Here is a 13,233-nt window from a genome sequence, read left to right as displayed (position 1 = left end):
CCTGACCTTTTGCCAGTACCACACTGTTAGGTCACTGTAGCTTCACAGAGAGTTTCGAAACAAGAAAATGTATGTGTTACAACTTTCTTCTTTTTTTTTTGAGACGGAGTCTTGCTCTGTCACCTGGGCTGGAGTGCAGTGGCCGGATCTCAGCTCACTGCAAGCTCCGCCTCCCGGGTTTTACGCCATTCTCCTGCCTCAGTCTCCCAAGTAGCTGGGACTATAGGCGCCTGCCACCTCGCCCGGCTAGTTTTTTGTACTTTTAGTAGAGACAGGGTTTCACCGTGTTCGCCAGGATGGTCTCGATCTCCTGACCTCGTGATCCGCCCGTCTCGGCCTCCCAAAGTGCTGGGATTACAGGCTTGAGCCATCGCGCCCGGCTACAACTTTCTTTTTCAAGATTGTTTTAAACAATCAGGGTCTCGGCCGGGCGCGGTGGCTCAAGCCTGTAATCCCAGCACTTTGGGAGGCCGAGACGGGCGGATCACGAGGTCAGGAGATCGAGACCATCCTGGCGAACACGGTGAAACCCCGTCTCTACTAAAAAAAATACAAAAAGCTAGCCGGGCGAGGTGGCGGGCGTCTGTAGTCCCAGCTACTCGGGAGGCTGAGGCAGGAGAATGGCGTAAACCCGGGAGGCGGAGCTTGCAGTGAGCTGAGATCCGGCCACTGCACTCCAGCCCGGGCGACAGAGCGAGACTCCGTCTCAAAAAAAACCAAAAAAACAAACAAACAAACAACAAACAAACAAAAAAAAACAATCAGGGTCTCTTGAGAGTCTATATATTCTATATGAAGTTTAGGATGGGTTTTCCTAGTTTTCCTATTTCTTTCTTTCTTTTTTTTTTTAGAAACATAGTTTTCACTCTGTTACCCAGTTTGGAGTGTCGTGGCACAATCTTGGCTCACTGCAACCTCTGCCTCCCAGGTTCAAGCGATTCTTGTGCCTTAGCCTTCCAAGTAGCTGGGATTATAGGTATGCGCCACCACATCTTCCTAATTTTTGTATTATTAGTAGAGACAGCGTTTCACCATGCTGGCCAGGTTGGTCTCAAACTCCTGACCTCAAGTGATCCACCCGCCTCAGCCTCTTAAAGTGCTGGGATTGTGTGAGCCACCACGCCGAGTAGGGTTTTCCTATCTGCAAAAAATGCCATTGGGATTTTGATACGGACGGCACTGAACCTGTAGATTGCGTTGGGCAGTACTGTCTTAATATTAAGTCTTCTGATTCATGAACATGGATGTTTTTCCTTCATTTAGGTTGTCTTTAATTTTTCTGCAATATTTTACAGTTTTCAGTGTACAAATCTCTCGTTTTCTTGGTTAAATTTACTCCTTAGTACTTTAGTGTTTTTGATGCTAATGTAAATTGTTTTCTTTTTTTGAGACAGGGTCTCACTCTGTTGCTCAGGCTAGAGCACAGTGTGGCATGATCACAGCTCACTGCAACTGCTGCCTCCTGGGCTCAGGAGATCCCCCCACCTCACCTCTCAAGTAGCTTGGGACTATAGACATGTGCCACCATGCCCCACTAATTTAAAAAAATTTTTTGAGGCTGGGTGCACTCCAGCCTGGGTGACAGAGCAAGACTCCATCTAAATAATAATAATCATCATCATCATCATCTTTCGTAGAGACGGAGTTTCACCACGTTACCCAGGCTTGTCTCAAAGTCCTGGACTCAAGTGATCCACCTGCCTTGGCCTCCCAAAGTGCTGGCATTACAGGCTTCAGCCACTGCATCCAGCCCTGGAATTGTTTTATTAGTATCTTTCTCAGATTGTTCACTGGTAGGGCATATAAATGAAACTCATTTTGAAAAAAATTATAAAAATAGAACAGAGAAGAAAGTTAAAAAAAAAAATCGAAAGTCCCATCATCTAAACCCAACTACAGCTAACATTTAGTACTTTCGTTTTCCGTTTTTTTTTTTCAGAGACAGGGTCTTCCCCTGTTTCCCAGGCTGGAGTGCAGTGGTACAATCATAGCTCATTGTAAGTTCGAGCTCATTGCAACCTCGAACTTCTGGGCTCAAGTGATCCTCCCACCTAAGTCTCCCAAATAGCTGTGACTTCAGGCACATGCCATCATGCTTGGCCTTTTTTTTTTTTTCTTTTTTGAGATGGAGTTTCACCAGACTTGGTGCCCAGGCTGGAGTGCAATGGCGCAATCTCGGCTCACTGCAACCTCCCCCTCCCGGGTAAAAGCGATTCTCCTGCCTCAGTCTCCCGAGTACCTGGGACCACAGGCGCACACTACCATGCACAGCTAATTTCTGTATTTTTAGTAGAGACAGCATTTCACCATGCTGGTGAGGCTGGTCTCGAACTCCTGACCTCAGGTGATCCACCCTTCTCGGCCTCCCAAAGTGCTAGGATTACAGGTGTGAGCCACCACGCCCAGCCCCATATTCTGTTTTTAAAACTTAATTTATCATTACCATCAGCCATGTTATCATATACTGTCAGTAAGCATTTCCAGTGACTGCACTCTCTCACCCTGTTGGGCCACCCCCACGGCTTGACATGAGCTATTCCAGTTCTCCTCTGCCAACAGTTCTTTAGTATAAGTTAGTATACTTCAATACTATATTAGCATAATTTAACAATAAATGCTAGTTTACTGTTACATATGATAGCAGGAGGTTGTTTCTGATGTAATTTCTTCTATCTGTTAAGTAGCCTCATGTCCTCTGAACACCCCTGACCTGGGACTCAGTGTTTCCATGTTAATAAAGATACAACTCTTTGCAGAAAAAAAATATTAACTCATTTGTCTAAATCACCAAAAATGTTTTTCCGAATTTTAAAAATTTGCCTTTTGAAATACTTTTAAAAAATTATTATATATATATATATATATTTTTTTTTTTTTTGCGACATTCTCACTCTGTAGCCCAGGCTGGAGTGCAGTGGTGCGATCTCGGCTCACTGCAACCTCGGCCTCCCAGGTTGATGCGATTCTGCTGCCTCAGCCTCCCAAGTAGCCTGGATTACAGGCGTGTACCACCACGCTCAGTTAATTTTTGTTTAGTAGAGATGGGGTTTCACCATGTTGGCTAGGCTGGTCTTTAACTCCTGACCTCAGGTGATCCACCTGCCCCAGTCTCCCAAAGTGCTGGGATTACAGGCATGAGCCACTGTGCCTGGCCATAAAAAATTATTTTTTATTTTTAATTAATACACAATATGCACATATTTATGGGGTATAATGTATTGTTTCAATACATGTATACATTATGTAATGATTAAATCAGGGTAATGAACGAGAAATCCATTACCTCAAACATTTATCATTCAGAATCTTCTCTTCTAGCTATTTTGAGATCTAAACACCTTACTGTTGACTGCAGGCATCCTACTGTTCAACAGAACACTAGAACTTACTCATCCTTTCTAACTTTGTATTCATTGATCAACCCCTCCCCATCCCCTAAAATACTTTTTAAAGGGTTTTGTATTACTAATTAGTCTGATAAATTTTATGATATACCCATACAATGGAATACTACTTAGCAATAAGGAGAACACAGCTATTTACATACACAACATGGATGAATCTAAAAATCACTATGTTAAGTGGAAAATGTCAGACTCAAAGGATACAGAATAGATGATGTTCATTTATATAACATTTTAGAAAATGCAAACTAATATATAGTGACAAAAACTAATCAGTGGTTGTCTGAACCCAGGAGTGGAGGGAAAGATGATCTGTAAAAGGGCATGACGAAATATTTTGGTTTGATTGTAAAGGTGGTTTCATGAATGTACACATCTGCCAAAGCTTTAAATCAATAGTTAGTTGTATTTACAGTATACTTCAATAAGTTAAATTGTCAGCAAAAAATTTTTTAAAATCAGTAACTGGTCAGCCAGGTGCAGGGGCTCATACCTGTAATCCCAGCACTCTGGGAGGCCGAGGTGGGCGGACCACGAGGTCAGGAGATGGAGACCATCCTGGCTAACACAGTGAAATCCCATCTCTACTAAAAATACAAAAAATTATCCGGGCATGGTGGCGGGCACCTGTAGTCCCAGCTACTTGGGAGGCTGAGGCAGGAGAATGGCATGAACCTGGTAGGCAGAGCTTGCAGTGAGCCGAGATGGCACCACTGCACTCCCGCCTGGGCAACAGAGCGAGACTCCGTCTCAAAAAAAAAAATTCAGTAACTGGTCAAATTTGACTCATTTTTCCTTTAGAATTTCTTGTATTGTTTCTAAGCTTAGGAAGTCTTCTAACCCCTAGAAGTTTAATAAATATTCATTTTTATATTCTATTTGTGAAATTTAAATATATTTAATTTTAATCCCTCAGAAGTTCATTTTGGGCCGGGCGCAGTGGCTCAAGCCTGTAATCCCAGCACTTTGGGAGGCCGAGACGGGCGGATCACGAGGTCAGGAGATCAAGACCATCCTGGCTAACACGGTGAAACCCTGTCTCTACTAAAAATACAAAAAACTAGCTGGGCGAGGTGGCGGGCGCCTGTAGTCCCAGCTACTCCGGAGGCTGAGGCAGGAGAATGGCGTAAAACCCGGGAGGCGGAGCTTGCAGTGAGCTGAGATCCGGCCACTGCACTCCAGCCCGGGTGACAGAGCAAGACTCCGTCTCAAAAAAAAAAAAAAAAAAAGAAGTTCATTTTGATTTTTGGTAGAGGTAAGAATCTATTTTTTGTCAAAATTAGCTACTTATTATCCTAGTACTGTGCTTTTCATGATGCATTCTTTCTTCCCTGATATTGGAAGACTCTTTAACCTAATGGCAAAGCTTTAATCTAATAGGGCCATCCAATGTGTCCAATTGGTCTGCCTACATTTTTGAACAGCCTTTAAGGCTGCAGGCTCTATATGGAAGGAAAACTTGCTCAAAGAATTTGTTTTCTGAGCCATCTGACCAAAATACCTCACATAGTCTCTGTCCTAGTTCCCAGACAGACTGGTTTTGAGGCTGAGACCAGGTAGAGTGGCAGGCCTGCCCTCTGCTCTGGTGTTGCACTGAGACAAGCTGTGCCTTGGCCACAGAGTAAAGGCTAGGAGAAACTCATTGCTACCCTCTTCCCCTTAAAGTGAAGGGGAAGTGTTGGTGCAGCCCGGTGAACTTAGAGGACTGTTACAGGACGGTGGAACTTTTACAGAGCTGGAGAGGAAGTCTGGGTGTATGATGGAGGAGGGGTTAAACTCTCACAGGGAAAGTGAGCCATTTCTCTCCCTCTCTGGCTCACTTACAATCCTGTCCATGCTAATGTGTATGTGAAGCCTCATCAATACCACAGGATGCAGCTCCTTTCTGGTTTTTCAGTGGGTGAGCCTATGTCCCTGGGCCTGAAGGCCACCTGAGAGGGGCCACTGGAGGCCTTCTCAGCCTACGTTATAGTCCTCTTTATGGTAAATGAATTGGGCATGGGTAGCTGCTGGCCCTTCTGACCAGAAGCCCTTTCTAGGTAAGCCCTTTACAGAGCAGTGAGGTTGACGAGGCTCATAAGTGTCTTGAGAATGCCCAGGCCTCTCCACAACCTCTCTCCCTGACTGCCTCAGTGGCTGTGCTGGTTCCTGACATACTGCCCTGTGGTAGTGGAGGGGAGACAGGAGTTATTTAGTTTTCCCCTCAAAAGTGTGAGGAACTTTCCGACCAAAAAAGCCACTGACTAGTAAAACACCTACCCCATCATAGAAGGAAATGGAATTCATGTGATCCTTGGAAATGATGATACTTCCATGACGACAGTGAGAAAACAGAAGGCCACTAGAGAAGAAATGAACATTCCCTGGAAGGAAAAGAGAGTTGGTCAGAGCTGGAGGGCTGGGTGCTCTGGGTCAGATTCCAATGTCCTCTTAAACAGCAGTGTGGTAACTAGAGGCCAGTATCAGTAGCAATTACATTATGCAATTTGTATACTGAGCCCTGTGCTCTGAGGAAGCCAAAGTAACCTCCCACAGCCTCAGAGGGAAACGAGGCATCAGATGTAGTCTTTGCATAAGAATTAGAAAAACAAGTGAATAAACTATCAGCTAACGGGGAGAAGCAAAATTCACATTCCCTTATGAGTATCTTCCAGGGAAACACACTAAAAAAGACTTTGGGTATATCTGCTCCATCTACTGAGTTTACAGATTTTCTTTTCTTCTGCTTTGCCAGAAGCTGGCTCAGCCTTAGAGAGACCACATCCCTCACTTAGGGCCCGAGAAGGAGCATTCGACTCTCAGCTGAAGACTGGTGAAGGGAGTTTAAGGTCCCTGTGCCCAGCAATGGAACATTTGAGTTAGGTAATGAGTAGGTTCTACAGACACTGGGGGGTTGCTCTTCTGTAGTTCACAAAAGCAAGATGGGTGGCAGGTGGACACGGATGTGGGTTGCTCGGAACAAGGATTCAAGTCTAAGGAGAGCTGTTGTGTCCTGGATGGTCAAGGTCATATACAGCAGCTCGGTATAGGCCCTAGGGAGCAGACCATGGAAAAGATGGACAACTAAGATGACAAAGATTAATGTCGGGCCTGGGCTTGCTTTGGAGACACAAAAACAGCACCCAGAGCATCCATAAGACTCCCAGGTGAAGCTGCTCTCTGGGGCTGGTCCAAGCTGAATCTTCCATTCCTATAACAGCTTTTCTTTCCATGTTTCTACATACAGAGAGGAGATGAAGTAGTTCTTAAAGCTCAAGGCACAGGTTTGAGTTTATTGTCATTAAGACCTCATTGCCAAGGCAAAGGTCAAGAGATAAATAAGTGAGACTGATTCCTTGAGTTGTAGCTCCAGAAAAGCAGTGCAAAGCTCTGGAGATCGGAATGACAAGAATAGCGAAGGCCAGGAGTCTGAGGGCCGCATTCGCATCCTGGGTGAGGAATCTAGAGACTGCAAGCTTTGAAGGCTTCCTGAGGAGGTGAGGTTTCAGAAGGAAGGGAGGGGCTTAGTTAGTATGTGTTCACAGCAGACAGGAGAAGTGAAGGGAGAAGGAGGCAGTTTTTAGGTACAAGAAGAACTGGCACCTGCCTCTCATGGAAGAACCAGATGCCCAGTCAGAGGGACAAGCCAACCTTAAAATCTGTGGCGGCCACAGCCAGCAACTATCCAGGTTCAAGCTCTGGAAACCTCTACTCTCCAACAAGTAGCCTGGCTTTCCATGCATACTGCCTTTTTCTGAGGCCCTCTGAGAAAACTCAAGCTTAGAGAGATTTCCCCCAAAATCACAGTATTACTTGGTGGTGGAGCCAGGTATAGAACACAGGTTTGTCTGATGCCAAAGACACTATACCACGCTGGTGCCCTTCACTTCTCTCACGCCTTTTTTTCTTTCAATTCTCCCCTGTCCAAAGCCCAGCTGTGGTGAATCTGATGATGTGCCTTCTCTGCTCCCTCAACCACAACAGGCCACAGTGCTGTCCCGTAGCCTGTTTACTGCTGTCTCCCCACTTCTTCCATCAGCCTACAGAGCTCATTCCAGACCTTCAGCACTCTCCTAAAACCACAACCCCACCAACTCCTACCACAAGATGACTCTACTTACTGTTTCCAGAGATACGAGGGGTCCACAGGTATCACGAGGTAGAAACTGCTCCTGCTGCTGAGTGCTTAGTACCTGCACCCTTCCCTGTCCTGGGTACCTCTCTACCTGTGTACTTTTGAAGTGAACCTTTTCAGAAACAAGTCTGGTGCTACTCGAAAGGCCTCCTGGACAAACCTCAAAATCCTGAAGCTTCCAGAAAAAAGCACAGATTGGAGAAGCTGGCACATTCCATCTACTCAATAGGAAGACGGGAAAGGATGAGTGAGGTCATCTCCAGCATTTCCTCTCCCACTAGACTCTAAAGCCTCAAAACAAAATGGAAAAGAGGAAGACAAATTCACAAGACAGTGCTGGAAAAGCACTCATTATGGGGCATGGGCCAAGGCAAGGTCTCAGTAAACAGGATCTAATTTCAGTACTGTCCTGTGATCTGTCCTGTGATCGCAGCTGCCCCTCAGCCTGGCTCTGTGAGCAGTAACTCTGTCATTATTCTCAGAGCACACATGAGATAAGTGAAGTGACTTACTGGGCGGCCCAGTGCCTGTGCTCTGGTCTCAGATCCTAATCCACTTGAAGCAATAACCCTTCTGGTATCTGCTCTGGACTCTTGACTGTCAGACAGTGGTCTGAGGGCCATGCCTTTGCAGGGGTTCACAGGGGCCAGGGCAGCCAACTCCTGAGGAGATCTCCCTGACTTTTTGTGCCATCCTTGGTGTCCTTAGTGGATGAGCTCTGTCCTTTCTCCTCCAATCTATAAGTCTGAAAATCCAGGATAAGAGGAAGTTTCTCATTACTGCCCCAAAACCAGGAGGACTGCAGTTTGGTTCTGCCTTTGATTGAGCTCTGCATCCCTGGAAGTTCAACGAAAGAGGGATGAGCCCTCAGGGTAAACCAAGATACCAAGCAAATGCCAATGAAGAATTTGGCTTTCCTCTTTCAGAAAACTGGCTGTACAAATAAAAATCTTCCAACAGTCCAGTCTATGGGAAGAGGGAACATTTATCACTGCTGGGGAAATTTATGATACAATGGCTAGATGATTTTCATCCTATGTCTATAAATGTGTGTGAAATGTACACACAAGGTTTAAAGAAAAAAAAAAAAAAAACAAAGCAACAACAACAAAACCCAAATATCTATGCACTCACCACCGGGCCTAAGAAATTGAGCATTAGCACCACTGAAACCCCCTGGATGGCCTTCCTCAATGACAGTCCTTCTCTTCCACCCAAGGGGGAACAGCATCCTGAATTCTGGATGGTTTTACCACACTTGAATGTATCTGTAAACTGTGTATTACCTAGTTTTGTCTGCTTTTGTTTTTATATAAATGAAATCCTAATCATGTATTCTGTGACTTGCTTACTTCTCTTGACATTCTGTTCCTGAATGTAACCCATGTTACAAGTAATAGGCAGCCAAGGCTGGGCGCGGTGGCTCAAGCCTGTAATCCCAGCACTTTGGGAGGCCGAGACGGGCGGATCACGAGGTCAGGAGATCGAGACCATCCTGGCTAACACGGTGAAACCCCGTCTCTACTAAAAAAATACAAAAAACTAGCCGGGCGCGGTGGCGGGCGCCTGTAGTCCCAGCTACTCCGGAGGCTGAGGCAGGAGAATGGCGTGAACCCGGGAGGCGGAGCTTGCAGTGAGCTGAGATCCGGCCACTGCACTCCAGCCTGGGCGACAGAGCGAGACTCCGTCTCAAAAAAAAAAAAAAAAATAGGCAGCCAAACAGTTCCCTCATGCTCAGTGCTGTACAAACCTTTACTTTTTTTTTGAGATGCAGTCTCACTCTGTTGCTCTGGCTGGAGTGTAGTGGTGCAATCTCGGCTCACTGCAATCTCTGCCTCCCAGGTTCAAGCGATTCTCATGCCTCAGCTTCCCGAGTAGCTGGGATTACAGGCATGCGCCACCATGGTCTGGCTAATTTTTGTATTTTTAGTAGAGATGGGGTTTCATCATGTTGGCCAGGCTGGTCTCGAACTCCTGACCTCAGGTGATCTGCCCGCCTCAGCCTCCCATAGTGCTGGGATTACAGGTGTGAGCCATCGTGCCAGACCAAAACCTTTGTTTTTAAAGTGTTCCTCCAGCCAGGTGCAGTGGCTCATGCCTGTAATCCCAGCACTTTGGGAGGCTGAGGTGGGAGCTTCACGTGAGGCCTGGATATCAAGACCAGCCTAGCCAACATGGTGAAACTCCATCTTTACTAAAATAATGATAATAATAATATAAAATAAAAAAATTAGCCAGGCGTGGTACCACATGCCTGTAATCCAGCTACTTGAGTGGCTGAGGCACAAGAATTGCTTGAACCCAGGAGGCAGAGGCTACAGTGAGCCAAGATCACACCACTGCACTCCAGCCTGGATGACAGAGTGAGACTTCCTCTCAAGAAATTTTTAAAAAGTGTCCCTCAATAGCTTCAGGTGGACACAAGGCAACACATGAGAGGGTGCAGAAATATGGCAGCAGAGAGCAAACCACCACTGGTCTGGGCCTCTACAACACACAAAGGTGAAAGCCAGATTGGTCCCCAGGGTTCTCAGGATGTATTCACTGTCCCATGTTTCAGTGGGTCCAGGATCCTGCTCTGCATTGCTAACAATTTCTGCCCAATGTAAAAACACTCTGGAATCTGTAAATCACTATAGGGAGAGTGAAGGAGCTGCCTAAGCACCAACCATTCACTGATGCCTGTAGGAAACAATAGAACCCATACATATATGGTCTACTGATTTTCAACAAAGGTGAAAAGACAATTCAAAAGAGAAAGAAGAGTCTTTTCAACAAATGGTGCTGCAAAAACTGGATATTCATATGTCAAACAGCAAACATCAATACATCCCTCACAATGGAAATTCTGCCCATTCTCATCAGCCACAGAGGAAAACCTCATACTTCACAGGGATATTGGGTAGAGTACTGAAAAGGATTTTGCTACAGTAGTGGGGTAAAATTAGTCCTAAGTCAAATGTTGCTCTGCTTCCTGCCTAATAAAGCTTTAAAAAGCAAGACCAGGTAATAGGATTAGAAGAAAAAGTTATTGGTTGGGCACAGGGGTACATGCCTGTAATCCCAGTACTTTGGGAGGCCGAGATGGGTGGACTGTTTGAGGCCAGGAGTTTGAGATCAGCATGGACAACACAATGAGACCCCATCTCTATTAAAAAATAATAATAAAATAAGAAAAAGTTATTAAAACAGATATAACTATATCACATTTAATAAGCTGGAGAAAAGAATGAACCATATTAGTTTGAGACATAAAAGATATAAAAAAGATTCAAATCAAACTTCTAAATATGAAAAATACAATGTCTAAGAAGAAAAATACACTGGATGAAATTAATGGCAGTAGACAATGCAGAAGAAAAGGTGAGTAAATCAGAATAAACAGAAGTAGAAACTATGCAAAACAAAACACAAAGAGAAAAAACCCTGATCACAATAGTAGGGAACATCAGGGATCTGTGGGCCAACTTCAAGCAGCCCGATACATATGTAATGGGAATCCCTGAAGAGGAGGGGAGAAACGTTTAAAAAAAAAATGGCTGACAAGCTTCTGCATTTGAGGAAGACTATAAACTCATCCATCCAAGAAGCTAAAAAAATCCAAAGCACAAAAACCATGAAGAAGCTGGTGCGGTGGCTCATGCCTGTAATCCCAGTACTTTGGGAAGCCGAGGTGGGCGGATCACCTGAGGTCAGGAGTTTGAGACTAGCCTGGTCAACATGGTGAAACCCCGTCTTTATTAAGAACACAAAAAATTCAGGCTGAGTGTGGTGGTGGGTGCCTGTAGTCTCAGTTACTTGGGAGGCTAAGGCAGGAGAATCACTTAAACACAGGGGGCGGAGGCTGCAGTGAGCCAAGATTATGCCACTGCACTCCAACCTGGGTGGCAAGTGAAACTCCATCTTAAAACAAAAAACAAACAAAAAAAACATGAAGAAAACCACACCAAATCACATCAAAACCAAATTGCTGAAAAAAAAATTTTAAAAACCAAACTGCCTAAAATCAGTGATAAGCAGTTGGGGGAAAAGGATATCTTACATAGAAACAGGCCGGGCGCAGTGGCTCACTCCTGAAACCCCAGAATTTTGGGAGGCTGAGGAAGGTGGATCACCTGAGGTTGGGAGCTCAAGATCAGCCTGACCAACACAAAGAAACCCCATCTCTACTAAAAATACAAAATTAGCCAGGTGTGGTGGCACATGCCTGTAATCCCAGCTACTCGGGAGGCTGAGGCAGAATTGCTTGAACCCGGGAGGTGGAGGTTGCCATGAGCTGAGATTGTGCCATTGCACTCCAGCCTGGGCAACAAGAGTGGAACTCTGCCTCAAAAACAAACAAACAAACAAACAAAACAAAACAAAAAAAGAAAGAAGCAAACAAAGATAAGGATGACAGCAGATTTCTGCTTAAAAACAATACAAAAGTAAGAAGACAGGGGTGGGGCAACGTCTTTAAAGTACAGAAATTTGAAAAACTTTCTTTTACCAAAAATCTGAAAAACTTAGATAAAAGGAAAAAAAATTCCTAGAAAATTCTGTTTCCAAGACTGATCAAGTAGAAATTAAAAACCTGACTAACTCCATAATCATTAAAGAAACTAAATCAGTAGTTAAAAACCTTTCCTTAAAAAATAAATCATGCCTTCAGTGTTTCATAGGCAAGTACTAAGAGTCAAAAAATAAATAATTCAAATCTCATACATAATATTTCACAGTAAGGAAGTACAAAAGAGAATACTCCTTGGCTAGAAAATCTGACCCTAAACCAGAAATTACAATACAAAAAAGGAAAATCAGCTAATCCCATTTATGATGTAATAATCCTAACAAAACTATTAGCAAATGAAACTATTAGCAAACTGAGTCTAGCAGTATACTAAAAATAACGATCCAGTTAGCTCTTCCCAACAACGTAGAATTAACATTAAAAAAATCAAGTAATATAGTAGTTTATTATGTTAATAGATTAAAGGAACAAAGTTGTAAGTGCAGGAAAAAAGCACTAATAAAAATCAAGAAACATTCATGATAAAAACTTATTAAACTTGTAATGAAAGGGGAATGTTCTTATTGCAATAAAGGTAACCACCAAAAAAAAAAAAAAAACTCACAAGTATCAAAACACAGAGGAAGCGGAAAGCTCTCTCTGCTAGACAGGAATAACACAAGAATGCCTGTTATCATTACTTCTATTCCATGATGTACTAGTGGTCTGAGCCAGTGAAGGCAAGACAAAGAAATATAATAATTGGAAAGGAAGAAATAAAGCCATCATAATTCACAGATCATATGAGTGCCTACAAGTAAAACTCCGAAGGATCTAGATTATTAGAATTAATAAAGAATAAGATTAAGGAATACAAGCAAATATATGAATATTAAATACAGTTAATCCTATAACCAGCAATTCTACCATAATTTAGGATTATAATCCTAGATAAAGCATCAAAAGTATAATCGTAAAAGATATTTCTGACAGTAAAAAAGATATAAAATAATGAGAAAATTATAATGCTATATTAATGGGCATTAAAAAGACATAAATACACATCATATTCATGAACTGGAAAACTCAGGTTTACTTGACATGGTAAAAATGACAATTCTCTCCAAAGTGATCTTTAAATTGAACACAATTTCAGAAAAAAAAAAAACAAACCCAACAAGTCTTCTGAAAATCCTGAAAAGCCAACACAAAAATGTCAGTAACTT

At 43.6% G+C, this 13,233-nt stretch overlaps 1 protein-coding gene across 3 annotated transcripts in view; it reads right to left on the bottom strand.

Annotated features, from left to right (window-relative positions):
* Window positions 1-13,233, bottom strand: part of CUNH20orf194 (chromosome unknown C20orf194 homolog) — a 173,810-nt gene that overhangs the window by 53,465 nt on the left and 107,112 nt on the right. For all 3 annotated transcript variants that reach the window (XM_033185811.1, XM_033185812.1, XM_033185813.1), the window contains exon 21: window positions 5,664-5,767. In XM_033185811.1, coding sequence (XP_033041702.1) covers window positions 5,664-5,767 — 104 coding nt within the window. The remainder of the gene's footprint in view (window positions 1-5,663; window positions 5,768-13,233) is intronic.

This window comes from Trachypithecus francoisi, unplaced genomic scaffold, assembly GCF_009764315.1.
Source record: "Trachypithecus francoisi isolate TF-2019V2 unplaced genomic scaffold, Tfra_2.0 Lachesis_group21, whole genome shotgun sequence".
In the NCBI taxonomy this organism is placed as follows: Eukaryota; Metazoa; Chordata; class Mammalia; order Primates; family Cercopithecidae; genus Trachypithecus; species Trachypithecus francoisi.
This window is presented reverse-complemented; position numbering and strand designations above follow the sequence as displayed.